Consider the following 21,405-nt stretch of genomic DNA (forward strand, 5'->3'; position numbering starts at 1 on the left):
CTCATTACAATTAATATTTCAAATGGGCTATTATTTCACTTGGATGGTTTGACTACACCCAGGGCTATGTGGGACAAGCTTTCCACCTTGTTTAGCATAATGAATCAGTTTAGGGTTCTACAGATAGATGCAGAGTTCACCTCCTTGGTCCCTAAATCATTCACCAGCATTGATGACTTCTTGATGAAATTCAAGTCTCTTCATTCTATTTTATAGATTGTTGGAAAGACAAAGTCAGATGATGAGTGTATCTTTCTGATACTCTCAAAGCTTTGAGGTCCTTATCATATTTTCACTTCTACCTTCTACTCCATTATGGATGCTCTAGGTGCACGACATGTTATGCCCTCTTTTGAGACATTTTGGGATAGTTTAACTCGTGAGCAATCCAAGCTCACTCAAATGGATTCACTTATAGGTTCATAGTCATAGGCATTGCTTGCCAACTCACCTTAGGATACACAGAAGCCGAAATTGAAGCAGATATCAGATTCCTCTTCTCGACACTCTACTAGTCCATCATCTTCTTCTAAGAAGGAGAAAACAAAGAATGAGACTCCTTCATGTTCCTATTGTCGAAAGGGACATCATGATGAGTCACATTGTTTTCAAAAGAGATTTGATGGCTATGAGAAATAGATTGCAGATTTGCAAGCTCTTCTTCAGAAGAACACTGTTTCCTCTCCATCCTCTTCTACCTCATAGGGGTCTAGCTTTCAGTCTTCTTCCATCTCTTCGACATCTACACTGGATTTTGGACAGGGTCATGCATTACGGGCATCCATTGCATCCCCTTCCCAGGTCCCTTGGATACTGGATTCAGGTGCTTCTCACCATATGACATCTTCTCAAGGGGTCTTCTCCACTATTAAGGCTTCTCCCATTCCTCATATTCTCATGGGGAATAACACTGCCCTAATAGTTTGTAGAAAAGGTTAAATTGGCATTCAGGGTAGCACATTCAATGATGTATTGTATGTTCCATCTCTGTCTACTAACCTTCTCTCGATTTATTAGATTACACACAGTGGATCAGGGAAGATAGTTGAGTTCACTACAGATTTAGTCTTCATTCAGGATAGTGCAACATGAGGCCTTATTGCTGTAGGGATAGTAGATCATACCACCTGTGTCTACATCTCGCACTTTGGTCCACCATCTCCACTGTCGGAGCACAACTCTTCTCTTTCACCAGAGCATCATGTGGTGCTGTCAGGACACTTGAACCTTTGTACTGTTCTAGAGATCACTGTTCTGACTAGCACACAACATCCAGTTGAGGTCTTTTCTCTTTAGCAAGATTCTTCTTCCACTTTGCCTGACCCTCCAGCTCCATTCATCGAGCCTCTAGGTACACTTGTTGAGGATTCTACAGAGGACATTCATCTCCTCTTTCATGACAGTGTCAACACACCTGCATTGGGGATTCCCTTTCAAGATCCTCATGTTTTCTCCTTTGAGCATCAATTAGGCCTTCCAATTTCACCTCTCATTCAGGGGTTTCCTTGTTCTGTGCCCTTGTTTTTTTCGCATTGGAGTTCAATTGGTTCACTCTTTTCTACAAGGGCTCCATCATTTTGAGGGGGCTTTAATGTCTCTTCTCTCTCTCATGGGGGGGTTGGTTTTACTTATGGTTTTGAGAGAGTCTCTTGAGCCATTTCTTTTTGTTGTTTTTTCATCTCTTTTTGGAGAGGAGTTTTTCCCATTGGGCTTTCTCCTTTGTTTCTGGTTTATAGAGATTTCCTTGTATTGGGTACCTGATCAAGCCTTGTTGTCGGGACCCATTTTCTGCTTTCATAGCTATGCTAGGTTAGCTTATCTCCTTCGCTTAGCTTAAGAGTGGGTGTTAGAGTAATATTTCTCTTTCTTACTACTTAAATCTTTTTGATTAGTTAATTTATTTCTCTTTAGTGCTTAAGCTTTCTCTTAGGTGCATTAATAATTAATTCTTATATTAATTATTAATGTGCAACCTAGCTTTCTTAGGCTTTAGGGTTTTGTTCACCTTTAAGGTTGAATGCTTGCATTTTTTTTATGATCTTGGAATACATTTTTGTTCTCACTCCATTGAGATTTCTAAGCTGCACTTTTTTTTTTCTCTGGTTTCTCTTCAGCATAGGTTATTTACATGCAGGGGTTTTTGGTGAACTGTGAAGTTGGTTTTCACAACTTCTACATCAACTTGCCCAATTTTATATTTGTTTTAGTTTCTTTTGTGTACACTTTACACAATTTTGTATTTAGACTTCCTTCATCAATACCAATTTTGTTCAAAAGATTTCTTTGGGTTCAAAAGCCTTTTTAAAAGATTCCTTTGGGTTTAAAAGACTCTTTAATGTCTATAATAATAACTTTTCTTAACTTCCTATCTACCGTTTTTCAACCATCTCCTTTATTCTTCCTCTATTCTTCTATATAATAAATATAATGACTTTAAAGAAAGAAAACGAATAAAGAATAAAGAAAGAAAAAGAAAAAGAATAAAGAAGGAAAAACAGTGAAAAAAAGCAACATGAGACAATAAGAGCTATCAGATTTCCACAATCCATCAATGCTGAGATTTGCTATCTGGATTTGATTGTGTGACCAATTTTTTTACATCAACGTTTCGGATCACACTCCGTGATCCATCATTCTGGATTTGATTGTGTGACCAATTTTTTTACATCAATGTTTCGGATCACACTCCGTGATCCATCATCCGAAACGTTGATGTAAAAAAATTGATCACACAATCAAATCCAATAACAAATCTCAACATAAGACAAAATAAACAGTGTGTCTTTTCATTTTAAGCATCAATTATACTAATAAATTCCTTTAAAATCATAATTCATTATTAAGCATTAACTGCGCTCGTATACCTCCTCGTTTCTTCCAATTGGCGAGTTCATCTAAAGAGGAGTAGATTTTACTCATTTCTAACAAACATTTCAAAACGGGACGTGGAATTTCAAAATAAGAAGATTCTACTTTTTTTCTCACATACTTTTTTCGAGCGGTGCGAAAACTTTCTTTTCCTGTCGCAGCAATTGAAAATTTTCTTTTCTGAAGCGTTGCAGCTGAAGATTTTCTTGGAAGTTGAAGGCTGCAATATTATCTCTTTCATGCGATAATACTGCAGGAGAATTAAAAATGTCTTATGTTCCGCCGCACAGGAGAGTACATTCGTCGTCTAAGCCTGAAACGCCTCCAATCTCTGTTCACAAACAAAATTACAAATCCCCAAAACCTGAATTTGACATTAAATATGCCAACTCTAGCGTTCGCCAGTGGTTTGCCGTTGACGCAAATGTTAATCCGCAGGCTAATTTGCAGCTCGACTTCAAACCCTTCCCAGGCGAATCATTTCCACATCTGCTAGACTCGAAGCTTTACACCATTTCCGTAAATCCCCATCCTGTAGCCGGTAACGATTTTCAAATCTTTAATTAGTTTTGACAATTTTGAATTTACTTGTATCCATAGTATTGCCTTTGGAATTACTATATTCCAGCTTTAGAGGTCTCATTGTTAAGTCTTATCAACATCCGAATGGATACAGTCTGACTCCTTTTCTTGACTTTTAATGTGCTATAAAAATGTAGCTGCTATCTCAGTTGTAGGCAGATCTTTTAGGGTACTGACATGACAGACATTTCTACGATTGTTGTATACCCAATCTTTTTCTTGATTGTTAAGTTATTTAAATATGACCGACTTTCAACTCAACTGTGTATTTTTAGCATCGACGTTTTCTGGTGACATTCCGTAAGTACTAAACAAAATGTTTTAAGGCTACTTTAACCTACAGTTAGTTCTAAATATTTTATAGCTTCAATTACTTTTTCTTGATTTTCCTTTTGTTGTAAAATCTGCTCAGCTGTTTTCTTTGAAATAAATCTCTGTGAGCTATTTTGATGACATTCGATTATTAAAATTGTCACAGCGTTGATTTTATCTTGACTTTAGAATCGGCTTGGAATGGGTTTTAAAATTTGGCTACTATATCAGTGGGAAGCATATCTTGTAGGTCTATTTCAATGGTAATTAATCACAATATTGTTATTGAGATTTTTCAGTTATAAAAATGAAAAGCTACAGAAAAACAACAATAGCAATTTAGGATTTACTTCAATGATCGTTACATATGATTGATATAGTGTCGTTATTTTGCTTCATTTTCCGTTTTTTTACATAATCTAACAGCTCTGCCAGTATGAAATAAATGTTTCATGGCTAAATTAATAACAATCAATTCTTGAAACTATTATTTCTCGATTTGGCATTTTGGATGAACTGAGGGTAACTAGGAACGTCCCCTTTCCTAGATTGGTTCTGCAAGACAAAAGCCTCCATTATACACCAATTATATGCTCTCCTTGCGGTGAGGTTGAGGTCAGGTTGCTTTCTTAATGGATGCACGTTTTAACACTACACCACAATCCTTTGGGTTCCTCTGTTTTCTTTCTTGATTTTTAGATTAGTTTAGAGAAATAGTAGCTGTATCAGCGTGAAGATAATCTTTTGGGGCTACTTCAGTGGTAATTGAATGCAAAATGTTGTAGCCTCCGTTTATTTGACTTGATTCTAATTTAAAAAAATTTAAAGTAGGCAACAATGATGGTGTAAATATAAATGTCTAGGACTTCGCAATGGTCATGGTATAAGTTTTTTCCTTGATATTCAGTTTGTTGAAAAAATGATGTATTGTTAATGGATAGTAAATTTAAGGATTATTGCTGAAAAGAGCTTTCATATTTCAGAGCTGTCATCCAGAAATTAAGTTTTCGATAAAAATCATGCAGGGCATCTCAGTGGCAAACTTAATCATAATATTTTGCTATCTAGGAATCTATATTGTAACGACCTTAAAACTTTTATATCTATGACATTTGATTTTTATTCAAACTGTCTGTTGAGGATACAGAGTTTGCATAGTTTTCTTTAACACCAAATCTTGGTGCTGAAAAATAGGTTTTGTACTTCAGAGCTGTAATGCACAAATCAGTTTCCAGAATGCAAGATTCTAACAGCCTCGTTTTTCTCTAGATCTTCTCCATTTGCTTTTATTTTTGGGGTAATTAAATGGAAATTTTTATTTTGCATTAATTTTTTTCTTTCCTTTTTGAGTTAGATGTGGAAAATGATATAAGATCTTTGACAGTCAACGATACCTATCCATGGAGGTACATGTTGGAGAAGATAAAAGGTAATTTAAAAAAAAAATTCGACAATGTTGAGAATAATGCCAAAATGTCAAAGGCTTCAGTTTCAGCTCGACTTGGGAAAATACTTTTTCACGGGTACAAACTTTTTCTCTTCGCTAGAATTTTGCATATGTTTATTCTTTTTTTTTTTCAGAAGTATCCTTCAATTCTGCAATGGTGCTTTCATTTGTTCTGCAAATGTTATTTTCCTTTCCAATTGGACAGAATTTTCAAGGGTTGCATAAAATACAAATTTACTCTGAAGGGCCAAGATATTGGGTTTTAACTTATAAAGGGTTGCTAAAATCCTTTCTAATTGTAAGAACTACTGAATAAGATTCACACATAACAAAAGGATATTAAGTGACCTATTTTTAAATTCTTAACAAGCAGAAATGCTCATCATGCACACTAGTGACCAAAATGTGTCAATGGAACTCCAAAAGACACCTAGTTACAGCAGCAATGACTTATGGTAGAAAAAATCTTAAACGTAAAAATTGAAACCGCTAAGCCACCTAAAATAGAGCATATCAATCAAAAATTATAAAGTTAAAAGAATAAGTGGTGGCCTTGTTTGAAGATCTTAGAGTGGGATCTATGGAATCAAGCATTGCTATCAGATATTGGAGCAGAGGGCCTGTCATCATCATGTGGAACAAAAGAGCTGGTAACATCATCTGTAGCTATTCCATGATACTATAATCCTTAAAGGCTGGATACACAGGAATGAGGACTTCTCGTTGGATGATCCTAGGAGGGTGCAGACTAGTGATAGATGTCCATTCTAATTGACTGGGTTGTGGATGAAGGGAACTAAAATGTTTTCAATGTAGAGGTGGATGCCAGAATCCTCGACGAGCCCCTCACATAGGGAATATTGTTGCACGTATTCCTATGGTAACTAGCTTGATCAAATAGGTGTGTGTTATTTGCATGCTAATAGTAGGCTGGTAGAAGGAACTGATCTTTGTAGTAGCTATAGATGTTCCCTGTAGTGTTCAATTTGTAACAATAATGTGATCAGAATTATGTATGAAAGAGGAGAGGCAGTCTAGAAAATCTCTATGTAAAGAATGACACTGATATATAGATTTTGTAATAAATAGGATATCTGAAATTACACTAGTTGTCTCTACCTCCTTCCTGTACAAAACAAAAATGGTAAGTCCCGTTGCCACTAGATCTTGCTGTTAAGAAGAATAATCAATAACATATGCTCATGTGCCAATGCACTATATATGTTCAATTTTTAATGAGAGTTCAGACTTTGTTATACTAATAATATTTTTAGCATACTGAAAAATGACTGACTTATAAATAAATCCTGATTTTTTCTAAAGTTTATTGACTATACATAAGTATTTGCTTGCCTATAGAAATATCTTAGATTGTCATGTGTTTGAGAACAAGGCATACTTTGGTATCGGTATTGGGAGGAAGGGTAGTTTGACAACTCTGACAAAGAGCACTTAGAGATTTTTATTCCTTTTGAGATAAGCTTTGGGAGTTGAGGAAGAAATAGAAGTATGACCAAGTTTGAAAGTCTGAAAAAGATATTTAGGAAACTTACACAGAGGGCAAAGGATCAGACTGGTAGGAGTGATAGGGAACAAATAGCCAGGTAACGGAAGGCTGCAACTCCGACTGTGAATGACTTGGAGGAATTAAAGTGGGAGCCAAGGAGGTGGGGAGAAGCAAAGGAAGTACTTTGGTCAAGAATGGTACACTTCCTTGATCTAACAGGCTTAGGCGAATTTTGGTAACAAATACCAAGATTATGGGGTGAAAATGGAAATGGTACTTTGATGGGCTGGCAAGGTTGAGTTGAAGGCATGGAGGGATGATGGAGTCTGAAAGCCTTGGGAGAATAAAATAGTCAAAGTGTTTTATTGACGAGTTCTAAGGATTGGGGCCTGGATGTTAAATAAATGAATACAAAGGGAAGGACAAGTCTGCTACTCTGGTATTAGAAATGATTTATAAGATACATGGTTGGATTTTGGATTGTTGGAAAAATAATGGAGATGGTATTGTTGTTAGGGATTCTCGAAACTTTGGTGTTGAAAGACATAAATATTTGGATTGAAAAGGATCAGGCTTCAAGGATTGGAGGGAAATGATGGGATGACCAAGTTTGAATGCATGGCGACCAAAAGTCTTGAATTATTAATATGTTTTGAGATTCAATTGTACATGTCCTGGCACCGTAATATGCTTGATGATATTTGTTCTTGGTAAATAGTGCATTTTTTTGATAGAAACAATTTAAGAATACTTTTTGAGATTCTTGATTTTTTTTATCAAAGCAAATGATATAGTATAAGGAGCTAATGGAATATCATACATATTATTGAAAGGCTTTTTAGTAGGTGCTCCATAACATAGATATTTTAATACTTTATTTTTGGCCATGCATGAGCAGTATTATATTTTACAATCACCTAACATATCGGTAATGAATCTTGATTATGTTGATATATGTGGATGAAGGTATTTGAAGCATAGATGTTGATTCTCACTAATCATTGTGATGTAGTAGTGGGTTCGCCTGGCATGAATGTGTCAGCCCAGACATCCTGGAGAAAACTTTGAAAGGTGAAAGAGGTCTTCAGAATACATTGAAGAAAACATTTGATACAGACATTCCAGAAGATATATTTGACGCCCTTAAAGAAAGGAGCATTGCAGGCTTTGCCTCATCAACATTAAAAGAGAAAGTTGTTTATGTGATTCAGGTAACTATTTCTTCATTGTACCAGACATGGAAATGTTTTTCTGGAGACAGGTGCTTTAGAGCCATAATTATTTAATTGCAATGCTCTCACAGTTTTGATATTGTCTCATGCTTGATTTGTAGTGATACGAGAAGTTAACCTAGAACATGTTACTAATGTAGGTTGAGGATGATTTGAATCCTGATGTTGGTTTGAAGCTGACATGTCACAAGAAAGTTACAGATGGTAAAAAACTTGAACTCAAGAAGGTACATACCTAGTATTTCCCTATCTGCTTTTTTCATGATTTTGCAAAATATCCCAACATAAGCGCTACACTGCTTGTGAAATAGATGTATTCTCAAAAGTTAAACATTTTTATATCCTAGAAGATGATTTTAAAGGAAAACACATTGCAAGAAAGGGTATATTGTTGATGGATGAACTGAGGAAACTTCTATTTCATGTCTTTGTCAACTTGACCTGGAGGGAGAAGGAAATCCAAAGTTGGGGGCCAAAATCTATTTTTGTCACTGAAATTAATCAAAGGCCTAATCTATTTTTATCATTGCAATTAAATTCTTTTCTGAAGCTTGAGCACTTGTGTTACTCTCTCTGTTTGAGGAGAACAGCCCTTGGTGTGCAGAAATTTGAATGATGAAATCCCCTTGATTTCAAATTGGCGCTGGAGAACAAAAATCTCTTTTCCAAATTGGTACTGCATATGTCTTGAAAGATTGATTTCATTTCCTGTTTTCAGCTTGCTTATTAAGATTCTAGCGGTGTTGAAATTGCAGATGAATTTAAATTTTTAGATTGAAGAATTTCATTAATGATATCTTATAGAATCAGGTGCATGTGTTGCTGTTAATATTCCTGTCAATACCACTCTCAACATTGTTGTACCTCCTACAAGCTATCTCAGCTGTTATAATCAGTATTAAGGTTGCTGTACATATTGCTGAGTTGCCCTATGGCTATCATCTTATATTGAGTCAAACTATATGTTCTTGGTGTTAATCACAGACTATGGTAATTTTTCACTGCTGTTTAATACATGCTCCTAGTTGTACTCCTGACAACATCCTAGGTGCAACATTATTTGTAAGTGGATCACTTAAGTTTGATGAACATAATGACATTTTATTAGCATTAAACTAATACCTTGTTCAGATCCAGTTTGTTGAATGTATATCACTACCCACTATAATATGAAGAAGGTTATCTACAGTACCTTGCATTATCTGTTTTGAGTTATCAGATCTTTTTCGTAACTATTATATTTGAAAATTAATGAAGTTCATTAGAGCTGGTATTCTGTTTTTCTTTTATATTACAGTTTCTACGTTCTGCATAAACAAGAAAAAAATGTATCGCAGGGTTTAGGAATGTTATAACATGGGACATTACATTTTTTATTAATGAAGTTAAAACATAATGTATTGCCTAGCTATTACAGTTTTGTGTAAATTAGAAAAAGAATTGTCGGGTTTAGGAATATTTTATAAGGAGAGATTATACAATTTTCGCTAAGTTCTACTCCTGAAAGGAAAAAAGAATTGTGCATATTAGTTCAAATTTTTAAAGAAATGCCAACTTGACCTTTTTCAATCTATACCCAGCATAATTCCTAAATTGTTCCACAGTATTATTCCCCTAAAAAGCAACCATTTCCAAGACAAGGGCATCCCTATGATGTGACAGATGGGGATGAAATGTCTTCCCAAAACTCTACTGCTGCTTGAATGGTTGGAAGCCTCCATGATGTTCCTGTACAAGCAGGGGATAACACCCTGCTAGAGACAGTGAGGAGACTCCTTGGCCAGATGGTTTGGGATGCTTGGTATCCCTTGAGTGTCCCAGAGGCAGCTAGGCTCATAAAATTCTTTAATAATTTCTTGGGGCAATCCATTTCCCTAAAGAGACAAAACCACTTGCTTCAGACATCTCCGGAACGGTTGGGAGTGCCTTTGCCCTAAAAAAGTTTAATTGTACCCATCCAATATGAATTCTTCAGCACTTTCCCATGGTCATCAAGAGTTTGTACCCAAAACCAACACTTAGACGTATCTAAGAGGTAATTTACCACATTAAAGATCTCATTTGGAAAATAAATTACCTTACATGTTTGAGGAGTTGCTGCAAGCTTTTTAGTTGCTTCACTTATTAGCAAGTGCTTAAAATTCCTTGTTCTTGAGAAGATTTCTGTCTATTCATATTAATTTGTTTTGGATGTTTTGTACGGCCACAGCAGCATGAAAATAGTAGCACTAGTCCTCTCCAAGGGATGGATTCATAGGCTTCCTTCCAACAACTTAAAAGGAAATTGATGTTTTACCAAAATACAAAGGCTTGAGATTAATATATGAGCAGTTTTTTGATTTTGCACAAAGTATAAAATAAAATTTGATTGGATGGATTAATTTGAAAAATAGCTTTGAGAATAGATCACATGGCAATAACAAAAATTTGGTTTACCTTCTTTGTAAAGCTTTACCGATCTTAATTAGGATTCAGTAAACATTTGTCTCAGGCAACAGCTGAAGTCTCTTTTTTTCTGCTTATTTATTGTCTTGCCTGAAGTTGTCCTTTATTAACCTTAATTACGCTCATTAAAATTCTTTGTTTGCAATGTGTTGAAATTCAGAATTTCAGTGCATTGTTTAGTGTTGGTTCAATTCATAACTTGTGTTTAGTAGGCCAGTTTTTACAATTTAATTTGCATAGAAAACTTAGATAACTTTCTATTCCTATACATTTTATTATAATTAGCTTTTCAACTATTAAGTAGTATATTTTTTGCATTGCTGGCCACCTGCCTTCCTAAATTTAGGTCTGTAGTCCTTTAGTGTGGAAATTTGTCCTTGTGCTCCCTTGCCCACCTGTTTCTAAAGTCCCTGTAAACTTAGATATATATGATAGATGAAGATGATTCTTTTTCATATCCTACAACAAATCTGACTCATACCCTAGTTAATCTCTTACGGTGAGCCTCCAAAGAGTGTAACTTATAATTGAGTTGATCTCTAATGATGGAACTTCAAGGAAGTGCAATTTATAACAAAATTGATCTGAAAGTTTCCTGTTCCTAAAATATGGAGCATTCTAGTTTATCTTTCTTGGATGATTCATATGACCAGGAAAATAGTGGTGGTAGATCTTTCCAAGAATTTGTGTCCTTAAGGCCCCTTTCACAAGATTGAGAAAGATAATTGATGTTTTATGGTATATTAAAAGACAAAAGTTTCATAGGCTTATATATAATCAGGCTTTTGACTTTCCGCATAATATAAAATAATTTCTATTGAATGAATTAGTATAGAATATGGATAAAATAATTTCTATTGCATGAATTAGTTTGAATATGCATTTGTGAATAAATCACATGGCCAGTACTTAAAAGGTTTAGATTGTTTGTAAATAATTAACTGATCATATATAGGATTTAATAATACTTTAGCCTTTGATGTTTACTTTTCAATATAAAATACTATCTATTGCGAAGTAAATAGATTTAACACAAACAATTTATACCAAGAGTCACAGAATAGTATCACCTGTTGCTTTTATTCATTTCATGTATGCTCTAAGCTCTTATTAAATTGTAGTTTAGGGAGAAATTCTAACATTTTATCTTTCCTTGACTAGCAGTGATCTATATAACCCTCCTCCCTGTAATTGTTGCTAAGTAACTGCTATCTGAAATGACCCTTACTCAAAGGTCACTAAAAACTACTAATACTGAACTATGTAATTACGTCAAACATTTGGCATACTACGGCTGGAGATTAATGTTGAACTTAAGATATTGCTGTGTAACAACAAGCTGATGTAAAAGATGCCAATCATGTACTGAACTGAGACAATATATCAAACAATTGGCAAGCAAGTAGGAGCAAGCTGGAACAACCTCAAATTTTGCCAAAAACTAAGTACTGGAATTTTATTGTTTAACAACCCTCATTACATTAGATAATACCTGGGAATGCTGAAGTCAAAAATGATAGTGAATGTCCAAACTGAAGTGAAGAATGCTGGAGTTTCCTAACGATGCTGATGGCCAAATGTCCCTTCCAAACTGGGCGTTGCAGTCCTGTAACTGGCAGTTCTAGATCTGCTAAAAGTGCTGCCACCAAACTGGGCTGTACAGGCCAGAAACAAAAACCTTCCAAAACACCCTTTTTTCCCTACTAGAAAACTGACGAAAATTCCCAGAATACTGACACCTAGCCACTGGGATCTCTGCAATTCCTAAAAGGATTTTTTAATGATTTTTTTGAAACTGCCGAAATGACCGAAAGTACAGTTGCAGCAACAACTCTCGTACTTATTGTAAAATCCTTCTGGTGTAACCTGCAACCTATCAGTATAAACAAGCATTTACTTGGCTTCTTTGTTCCAACAGCAAATTCATCCTGATATACAACCTTAAGGGGTTGCAGCTTAGTTCAAGACCTTAGTTCTTAAGCACAGAACATTGCAAGTAACAGAAGCAGGAGATGAGAATCAAAATGAAACTAAGAAGGTTAAACTCTTTGCATTAATTTCATTGAAAATAATACATCATCTGTATATGAAAATTTAGAAGAGAACACCAAAATGACTGTATAATATGGAATACTTCAAAAGAGATATAATATGCTGTTCATAACAGAAGAATACTGAGAAAAATTGGTATCACAACTGTGAGAAAACTCAGGAAATTGGAACCAAACTGGTTTCACAATCCACCTAAAATCTTAAAAAAATTGGAACCCTTACAATAAGCAGAAAAGGAAGATATATAGGAGATAAAATCTTTTTGGGTCTCTAATTTGAACTTGACGTGTCCCACTAAAAGAGTCTTCAATCTGGAGTTGTTGAAACGAACCTTCCTCATCTACCTGCACTTTGAAAACCATAAATGATGTCAAAATATCTGATATATCCCCACTTAAAAATATGCAAATATCTCATGAAGGAATATCAAGAAATCATCACAATCTGTACTGAGGCTCCAAAAATCTGATCTCAACATGCCACATTTGCTTTGCTGTGAAATTCAACACTGTGCAGTTGCCAAATTTTTTTTTTTTGCTTCAACCACCTCCAAAAACATTCAATTCATCCTTACAATTGCTAGAGAAGTCAAATCAGATGAAAATATATCTAAATTTGATTGCAATTTCATCTGCAACATTAAATTTGCACTTCTTCTTTGTATAATTCCCGCTGCAACTCTTCGGATCGCTGGATAAAATTTCTGTGCCCTGGCTCTGAAACTTCTTTATGCTCTATTAATTTCTTGCAATTCTATAGTTCAAATAATGGCGAGATCGTAGATTATATTTGAGCATTGAAATCATACGAATGAGCTCTGCGCCATACTTAACTGTTAGTAACTGTTACCTCCAAATTGCAATGAGCTTTAAATTTTATCCGTAGATTTTCACCACATCGGGCAGTTCCGCATTCCTTAAGGGTCCGTTTGGTGAGCGGAATAGGAATATGTATTTTGGAATACATATTTTGGAATACGTATTCTAGAATAGAACGTATTCCTGTTCACCGTTTGGTTCAGCCAATATTTGATGGGAATTCGCGGACTCGAAAATTTATGTTTTCTAAAATAAAAAAAAATGGAATAGGAATATGTATTCCAATAACACCTATTTGGGTGGAATTGCAAAACCCCATTTTTGGGCCAAAATTGGAATACGTATTCCTATTTTACCTTGTATTCCAATCCCGTTTTGGTGCATCCAAACAAGGAATTCAAAATTTTTGGAATACGTATTCCTATTCCGCTCACCAAACGGGCCCTAAATTTCTTGCATCTTAAAATAGCGGGTAAGCGCCAATCGTTGATCTTCGAAAACTCCTACGATTACGGAATGAAAAGTGGGCTAACTCACATTTCCTCTTAACACGCTGGCGGTCAACCCAATAAAATAGCTCTATTTGTACCTTTCCTCTAATGCTGGTGTTTCAAACATGGCCCACGAATGACTGAGGACACGTGTCATCCACTCGCTACCTCGCTATAGATAACTTTCGAGCACCTTTCTATAGCGAGCTAGCGATAACCATTGATTTTGCTTTGATCCTATGGCAAACATTTGATACAACCCTTAAGAGAACAATGGTGGGTCCCTCACTCACTACCTCGCTATACATAACTTTCGCACATCTTTCCATAGCGAGTTAGTGAGTATCGTCGATTTATGCTTGATCTGACGATTTAGAATCACTTACATGTTCTATGCATGGGGAGTGGGTCCAAGATATTGTTGTCGCTGAGCTGGCTTAACATGCTGGCACACATATATTATTTAATTTCCAATGACATCATTTTTCCTTGACTCTGCCGTATTTGTCATTTTCAGGCATGTTGCTACCTCGCTACCGACGAAAATCACAAACTTCCTGTAGCGACATAGCGAGCTCCGGTGGAGTCAAAACTTTCGGCCTATAAATGCTAAGTAGGATGCCACTGTGTCATTTAATCTGCACAACTCATTTATGACGAATCACTTGTTCGGGGCCCATCTCTTTTAAAATTTCCATTACATCACAACCTTCCGACTAGTCGCTACCTCGCTATCGGTAGGTCGCATAGATTTTCTGATAGCGACCTAGCGAGTTGCCGAAAAAACTTCAATTCCGGTGACACCATTTGCGAATTCCTCCTTGTGCGTCCTTTCTGACATTGACAATCCTGGGAGATAGCACGTGACCATAATGCCTTCATATTAATACAGTTTTTCGGTGCCGGACTTCACTTTTCAGCACCAAGACATAGTTCTCCGATGGTTGCTACATCGCTATAGGAAATAACCTCGCAACTTTTTATAGCGAGTACGCGACATCCGTTGATTCTAACAAGATCCAACAGCGGGATAAGATTTTTCAAAAGGACTCAAAAATGACCTCGACGTAGGTGGGAAAGAATATTCAGTTGCTGTTAAGACTTTTGCGCCAAAATAATATTTAAAAGGCAAGACCTAGGGTTTTACACAGATTTTAAAAGATATCAAAAATACGAGACCAAAACCTAAAACCCTAGGACCTAACAAAAGAACTCACATTTGATTTTTTCACCATGATTCTAAAAAAAAATAATATGTAAAAAATCAGACCAACAGTGGCTCTGTTTGGGGATGATAGACTACTTGAGTCTATGCAAGAATTCAGAATCTTTGGGAGAGCAGACCACATACTTGGTACAGGGATGACAACTTTTTCAGAGAGCACAGAGCAACACACAGAAACAAGAAACAAGAAACCAAACTGTACAGATAGACTATTTACAGGGATTTACAAAATATATAGAATGTATAGGAAAACCAAGAGCCCTAAAACTATTATTCATGGAAAAGAAATACTTTTAAGAAAAGTACCTCTTCAAGAATTGTCCATGAACTGGCAATTCAAGAATACCTCCAGTTAAATCTTTCAGGAAATATGAATCTTCTCCATTTTTATCACAAATGTTATATGGGCCAAGCCAGATTGGGTCAAATTTACCACGCTTTCCTTTATTTTCCAATCTAGCATTCCACATCAGTACCATGTCACCTATTTCAAATTTCCTGTTACTGGCTCTTTTGTCATATAAATGCTTCATTTGTGATTGCAACTTGGCATTTTGAACAATAGATTCTCTCCTTGTTTCTTCTAGTTGCAATATATCATCCATTCTGAGTTGCATCTCATCAATGATATCATCCTCATATAGTTCAACAAATTTATACATCTCCTTTAGGTTATTTTGTCGAAGTCTAGCCTGTATACCATAGACCAAATCAAATGGGGCACATCCAATAGCCTTTTTCACAGTAACCCTGTCAGCCCACAGGGCTAATGGCAACTTTGAATCCCAGGCCCTCTTGTTTTCCCCCAAAATCCTCTTGATGATTTTCAATATACTCTTATTACTAGATTTAGCCTGACCATTACTTTGAGGGTGGTAGGGTGATGATGTGTATTCTGTAATGCCATACTTTTTACAAAAATCTTTATATTCCTCTGATCTGAAACACATGGCATTATCAGTTACAATCTTCTGAGGACATCCAAACCTAATTATAATATTATTCAGGATGAAATTAATCACCACCTTGCTTGTTGCATTCCTAATAGGCATTGCCTCAACCCACTTGGTGAAATAATTAGTAGCCACCAAGATCCAAGAATGACCTCCACTGGACTTATTTGTGATTTCACCTATAAAATCAATTCCCCATTGTTGGAAGGGTGCTTGCACCTCAACAGGTCTTAAGGGTACATTTCCAGAAAACTTCAACTTCCGACTAAATCTTTGACAAGTATCACATAATTTCACAAAGTTATGAGCATCTTTAAAAAGTGTTGGCCACCAAAACCTAGCCCTCAGAATCTTATGAGCAGTAGTTTTAGCCATATAGTGACCACCACATACACCTTCATGCATATCTTTCAAAATTCTTCTAGATTCATTTTCATCTACACACTTCAAAAGTACCCCTTCCATATTTCTCCACCATAATTGACCCTGCACTATAACATATCTTATAGCTTGCAACTTCAAAGATCTTTTCTGATTATCTATTAACTCTGATGGAGATTTTATGTTTTGCAAATAATAAATTATGTCTTTGTACCAATCAGAGATACCCATATCACAAAGATTATCCCTGCAACTACCATCAAGTTGATTGATTTGGTTTGCCTCTTAAATTAGCTTCTGTCATCAATTTAGCCAAACTTTGACCCCTAACCAGTTTAGTAATCTGAATATCACTGTTAAACTCTTGTATCCTATTAATCCATCTACACCTCCTACCAGATACCTCCTGTTGTGAAAAGACGTCCTTCACAGCAGCAGTAGGAACAAAAGCAATGACAGTAGCTCCCATTAAGTAACATCTAAAAGCCTTAACTCCTTTCACCAGTGCATATGCCTTTTTTTTCATTGATGTCATACTTAAGCTCTGATGCTTGCAAAGACTTGCTGAAGAATGCAATAGGCTGCTCATAACTTTCTTCATTTTTTTGTAACAGTACTGCAGCAATAGTGTGAAATGAGGCAAAAGAAAATATATGCATTGGTTTGTCATAATCAGGAGCTCTGAGAACAGGGGCATCTTTAATAGCTTGTTTAATTTTCTGAAATGCAATACTAGGTTCACCATCCCATTTTATCTTTAGCATTCTTGATATAGGCCTACTAATTTCTGCAAAATTTGTCACAAATCTCCTAAGAAAATTGATCTGTCCAAAGAATGACTGGATGCCTTTAACACTCTTGGGTTTCTGAATCTTATCTATTGCTTCTATCCTTTCAGGGTCAATCCTTACTCCATGCTTGCCAACTAGATCTCCTAAGAATTTTCCTTCAGTGACACCAAAGTTACATTTCCTTGGATTTAAAGATATTCCATATTTAATGGCTTTGATAAATACCTTTTCTAAGTGCATACAATGATCATTTTCATCCTTGGAATAAGCAGTAAGGTCATCCTAATACACAACCAGAAACTTGTCAATAATATCAGCAAAAGCTACATTCATGGCCCTTTGAAAAGTAGCCCCAGCATTGGTAAGCCCAAATGGCATCCTGACATAAAGATAAGTACCCCATGGAGTAGTGAAAGCAGTTTTAAACTGTTCTGATTCTTTAACAACCACCTGATTGTAACTTGAAAACCCATCCATCATTGACATAAGCTCTGAGCCAGTGACCCTTTGTAACATAGCTTCCATATTTGGCAATCCATAATTATCTTTTAAGGAAGATATATTGAGATTCTTGAAGTCAACACATAACCCTATGTCTCCATTTTTCTTCCTGACAGGAACTAAATTGGATACCCAAGAAGAATGTCTGATAGGCTTTATGATCCCAGCATCTCTTAACTTAATCAATTCTTCTTGCATTTTGGGAGCCAAGGTTGGATTTATTGGCCTTTGTTTTTGTCTAAAAGGCTTAGCATTGGTTTCAAAGGGACTTCATGTTGAAAGAGATCTTACCTATAGGGTTTTAGGTCATCATATGACCATGCAAACACATGTTTGTACTTCCTTAGCAGGTCTATTAGATCTTTCCTAATTTTAGGAGGCAATTTCTTACCAATATATACCTTTTTAGGTGTTTCCTGAGTTCCCAAGTTCACCTCCTCTAAATCCTTGGCATTATATCCACTAGTGTCCATTTGTGACCTATCTAGGTTGTCAAAAACAGTTTCTAAAACAACTAGACTCTTTGGAATTTTATTTGTCTTCAATTGTACAACTTCCTGCCCAAAAATTGTATCTTTTCCATCTACATTTTCCACATAGGCTGCACAATCAATTTCTTGTCCTGACAACATATGCTCACAATTCAAAAATCTCAGAATATCCTTATCATCTTCAAACACTCGCCAATTCTAAACATTATCAAGGACAAAAGGTCTAGTTTGAATCTCAATTTTAGACACACTAGCAAATGTGATATCATCAGGTTTTATTGCTATATTTGCTAATAAATCTGCCATTTTATTACTTGTCCTATCTTTCCAAATTATCCCAAATGCATCAAAACATTCAATCATGTCCCATACTGCATTTCTATACTGTTTCAATCTTTTATTCTTTGACACATAAACATTTCTTACTTGGGATACCACCAATTCAGAATCTCCTACAACATGTAAACACTTTATCCCATGCTTGTGAGCTAATTTAAAACCTAACAATAAAGCCTCATATTCTGCTATATTGTTAGTATAAGGGAAATTCAAAGTAAAGGAGAATTTATATGTTACCCCTGCTGGAGATATGAACAAAATACCTGCACTAGATCCATCTTTGCAGCATGCACCATCAAAGAACATAGTTCATAAATCACCCTTATCTTTTTTAGCATCAGCTTCTACTTCCATCTGTGATTTATGTTTATCTTTCCTCAAGGTTAGGATTTCAGCTCGGAATGCACTGACATCTGTGTCCACAAAATTTGTCATGCTGTCATCTTCCTCTATCATGTATATACTCTTAGGCTCCCTATTTACTTTTATCAGGTTTCCCTCAATATTAAAAGTAGCAAATGACAAATCACACTGTAGACTCCCACCCATAGCAGCACTCCACTTTCTTGATAATAACATGCCATACTGAGGTGGAATGTCAACAACCAATACACTCATAGTAAGTTCTTTGTCAAGGCAGGGTGTTAATCTATATGGCAAAGAGTTTATAGTGCCTATGACTGTCACTTCTCTTTTATCCATAGCACAACATCTTCCTTGAGTTGTATCCACCTTTAAACTTAATTCCGTCATTATTTCAAAAGGCATCACAGTGTTGGAAGCACCAGAATCAATCATGCAATTTTGTAATGTTTTACCATTTACTAAAATGCTTAAGAAAAATGGTTCAACATTTCCCAAACACTGATTTACAGAATTATCTAAAAACATTTGAGGATTTTGAGAGACAACTCCTTCAGCTTCATTGTTCTTTACTTCTTCTTTATTGCTTTCTTTGGAACTGTGATTTTCATTACAATCCTAATTTACCTTTACATCAGTATTTCCCAACCATGCTATAGCTTTATTTCGGTGTTTAGGGATTCTTAGCAATTTAGATAATGGGACCTTAACAGTAATTTGAGACAAAACAAGAAGCATATCTATGGAAGAACCAAGAGGATCATCATTAGTCACATTCCTTTTCTCATCTTGTTTATCCAAAATGTTCAGAGCATTTGGATTATTCTTATCATGTTTTGTGATGATCTTTGATACCTTCTCATTTGTTTTTCTGGGGACATTATTTGAAAACTCCATATCTTTAGGATTTCCTCCTTTCTTTTGTTCCCACCTTCTATTAGTAATTTTAACCTTCATAGCAGGAGCTTCTTTAGGTTTCACAATTTCCCCTTTCTTAGGATCAACCCCTTTTATGAAGATACTAGCTACCTTATTACTTTCATCTCTCTGAGCCATGTTTCTAGTCTGAACCTGAGCTACCATATTAGCAGTAATTTGATCAATTTCTTCCCTAGAAGGTTTTCTCAGTGTTACTTCTTCCTTTGCATTTACCATGTTACACACATTGTCTTCCACATCACTTTCATTAGAAAATACTTGCTGTTGTATGACATTCTGAAACTGTCTTTGGTCATACACATCTTTGTCATAATCTTCACAGTCAGAATAATGTGATTCAAACATATTGCATCCTACATCATCATTATTTTCTTCCTGCTCATGACAGTTTTCTACTACAGTTTGGTTTCCTGGGAATGACAATGCTATTGCACAAGATTCAGGGGAATGGGGTAATTGACATGCAAAGCACCATGTAGGTTCAGCAACAAACTCAGGATCATCTACGAAATTTATAGAATTTTTTGGCAAAGGATTAGGGGTCACCTTGTTGTTGTTGTTCTTGGGATGAGGGATACTAGGCTGACCATCCTTCCAAGTAGTGTTATAAGGAAAATTTTGCAGCGTATTTTGTCTATTGAAATTTGATTGATAAGGGACCCTATTATCAGTGGGGTTCCTATCATTCTTTACTTGAGGAATATTTAGACCTTTTATAGCATTTAGAATCTGACTCATTTCACTAGGCTCTTGCCTTTTTCCTCCTATGACCTTATTTTCTTCCTTTCTATTTCCCTTATTCCCAAATAACCTAGGATCATCTCTTTTGCTTTCTAATCTCCCTGAAATCCTTACATTATTTTCTATATTAATGGCAATTCTGAAAGCATCTCTTAAGGTCCTAGGCTCTTTATCCCTAAGTTGGTATGCCATTTTACCATCAAAAGCATTCAGATAAGTGATCAGACATACCTTGTCATCAATTCGCATGGCTTGCATTAGCTTGTACATCCTATGCTGATTTTAGCAAGGCCTCATTTTTAGTAAGTTTTCAGATTAGCACAAAGTGATGCAGGGAGAATCCGAGTGTAACCCTGTTGGAGGTAATCTGGATCCTTGCAAATAACCATGCAACGGAAACGGAACAACAAAGCAAGATCTGATACCAAATCACAGTTCTTTATTCATAAACAACTGATTACATGCAATATGCCTGGCTGTAAGGCCTTCCGGGTTAGGACCAAATACAACAACAAATACAAAACAGTTCTGCAAGATCCCACAAGATCCAATTGACAAAAACTAATTCCATCTAGTCCAGATCTGCACTCTGGTAGAAGCCTCCAAGGAAATCTTAACTTGTGCTCGCAAGCCCACCAAGCAATCTCCTAGTTTTCAAGCCGCAACTACTAGCTCTTCAAAGCTCGCATCCTCTTCTCCAAGATGGATGATAATTACTCAAAGACTCCACAAGACCCCCTACTTATACCCAACTAAGGCCCAAGTCAGCCCAATTTATTACAAATTAAATTAAAATCCTTTACTTTAAATATATGTTGAGCCATAAGTCGGCTACAACACAAATTAAATACCCAAAGTCGGCTCATAGACAACTCGGCACCAATAGGAACCAAGACCAGACCTAGTGTCAGGAAAACCAAGCCAAGC

General features: G+C 35.9%; 1 protein-coding gene across 4 annotated transcripts in view; it reads left to right on the forward strand.

Annotated features, from left to right (window-relative positions):
- Positions 1–2,877: 2,877 nt before the first annotated feature.
- Positions 2,878–21,405, forward strand: part of LOC149536330 (uncharacterized) — a 32,156-nt gene continuing 13,628 nt past the window's right edge. Inside the window, exons 1-4 of one of the 4 annotated variants that reach the window (XM_089803811.1) lie at positions 2,878–3,409; positions 5,117–5,285; positions 7,732–7,927; positions 8,089–8,175. In XM_089803811.1, the coding sequence (XP_089659937.1) occupies positions 3,136–3,409; positions 5,117–5,285; positions 7,732–7,927; positions 8,089–8,175 (726 nt within the window). In that variant the 5' untranslated portion in view covers positions 2,878–3,135. Of the gene's footprint in view, positions 3,410–5,116; positions 5,286–7,728; positions 7,928–8,088; positions 8,176–21,405 lie in introns of all 4 variants that reach the window. The other 3 variants (XM_089803813.1, XM_089803810.1, XM_089803812.1) reach the window with 3 other exon arrangements.

This window comes from Cupressus sempervirens, chromosome 10 (assembly GCF_028749045.1).
Source record: "Cupressus sempervirens isolate cs-2001-9-10 chromosome 10, ASM2874904v1, whole genome shotgun sequence".
Classification (NCBI taxonomy): Eukaryota; Viridiplantae; Streptophyta; class Pinopsida; order Cupressales; family Cupressaceae; genus Cupressus; species Cupressus sempervirens.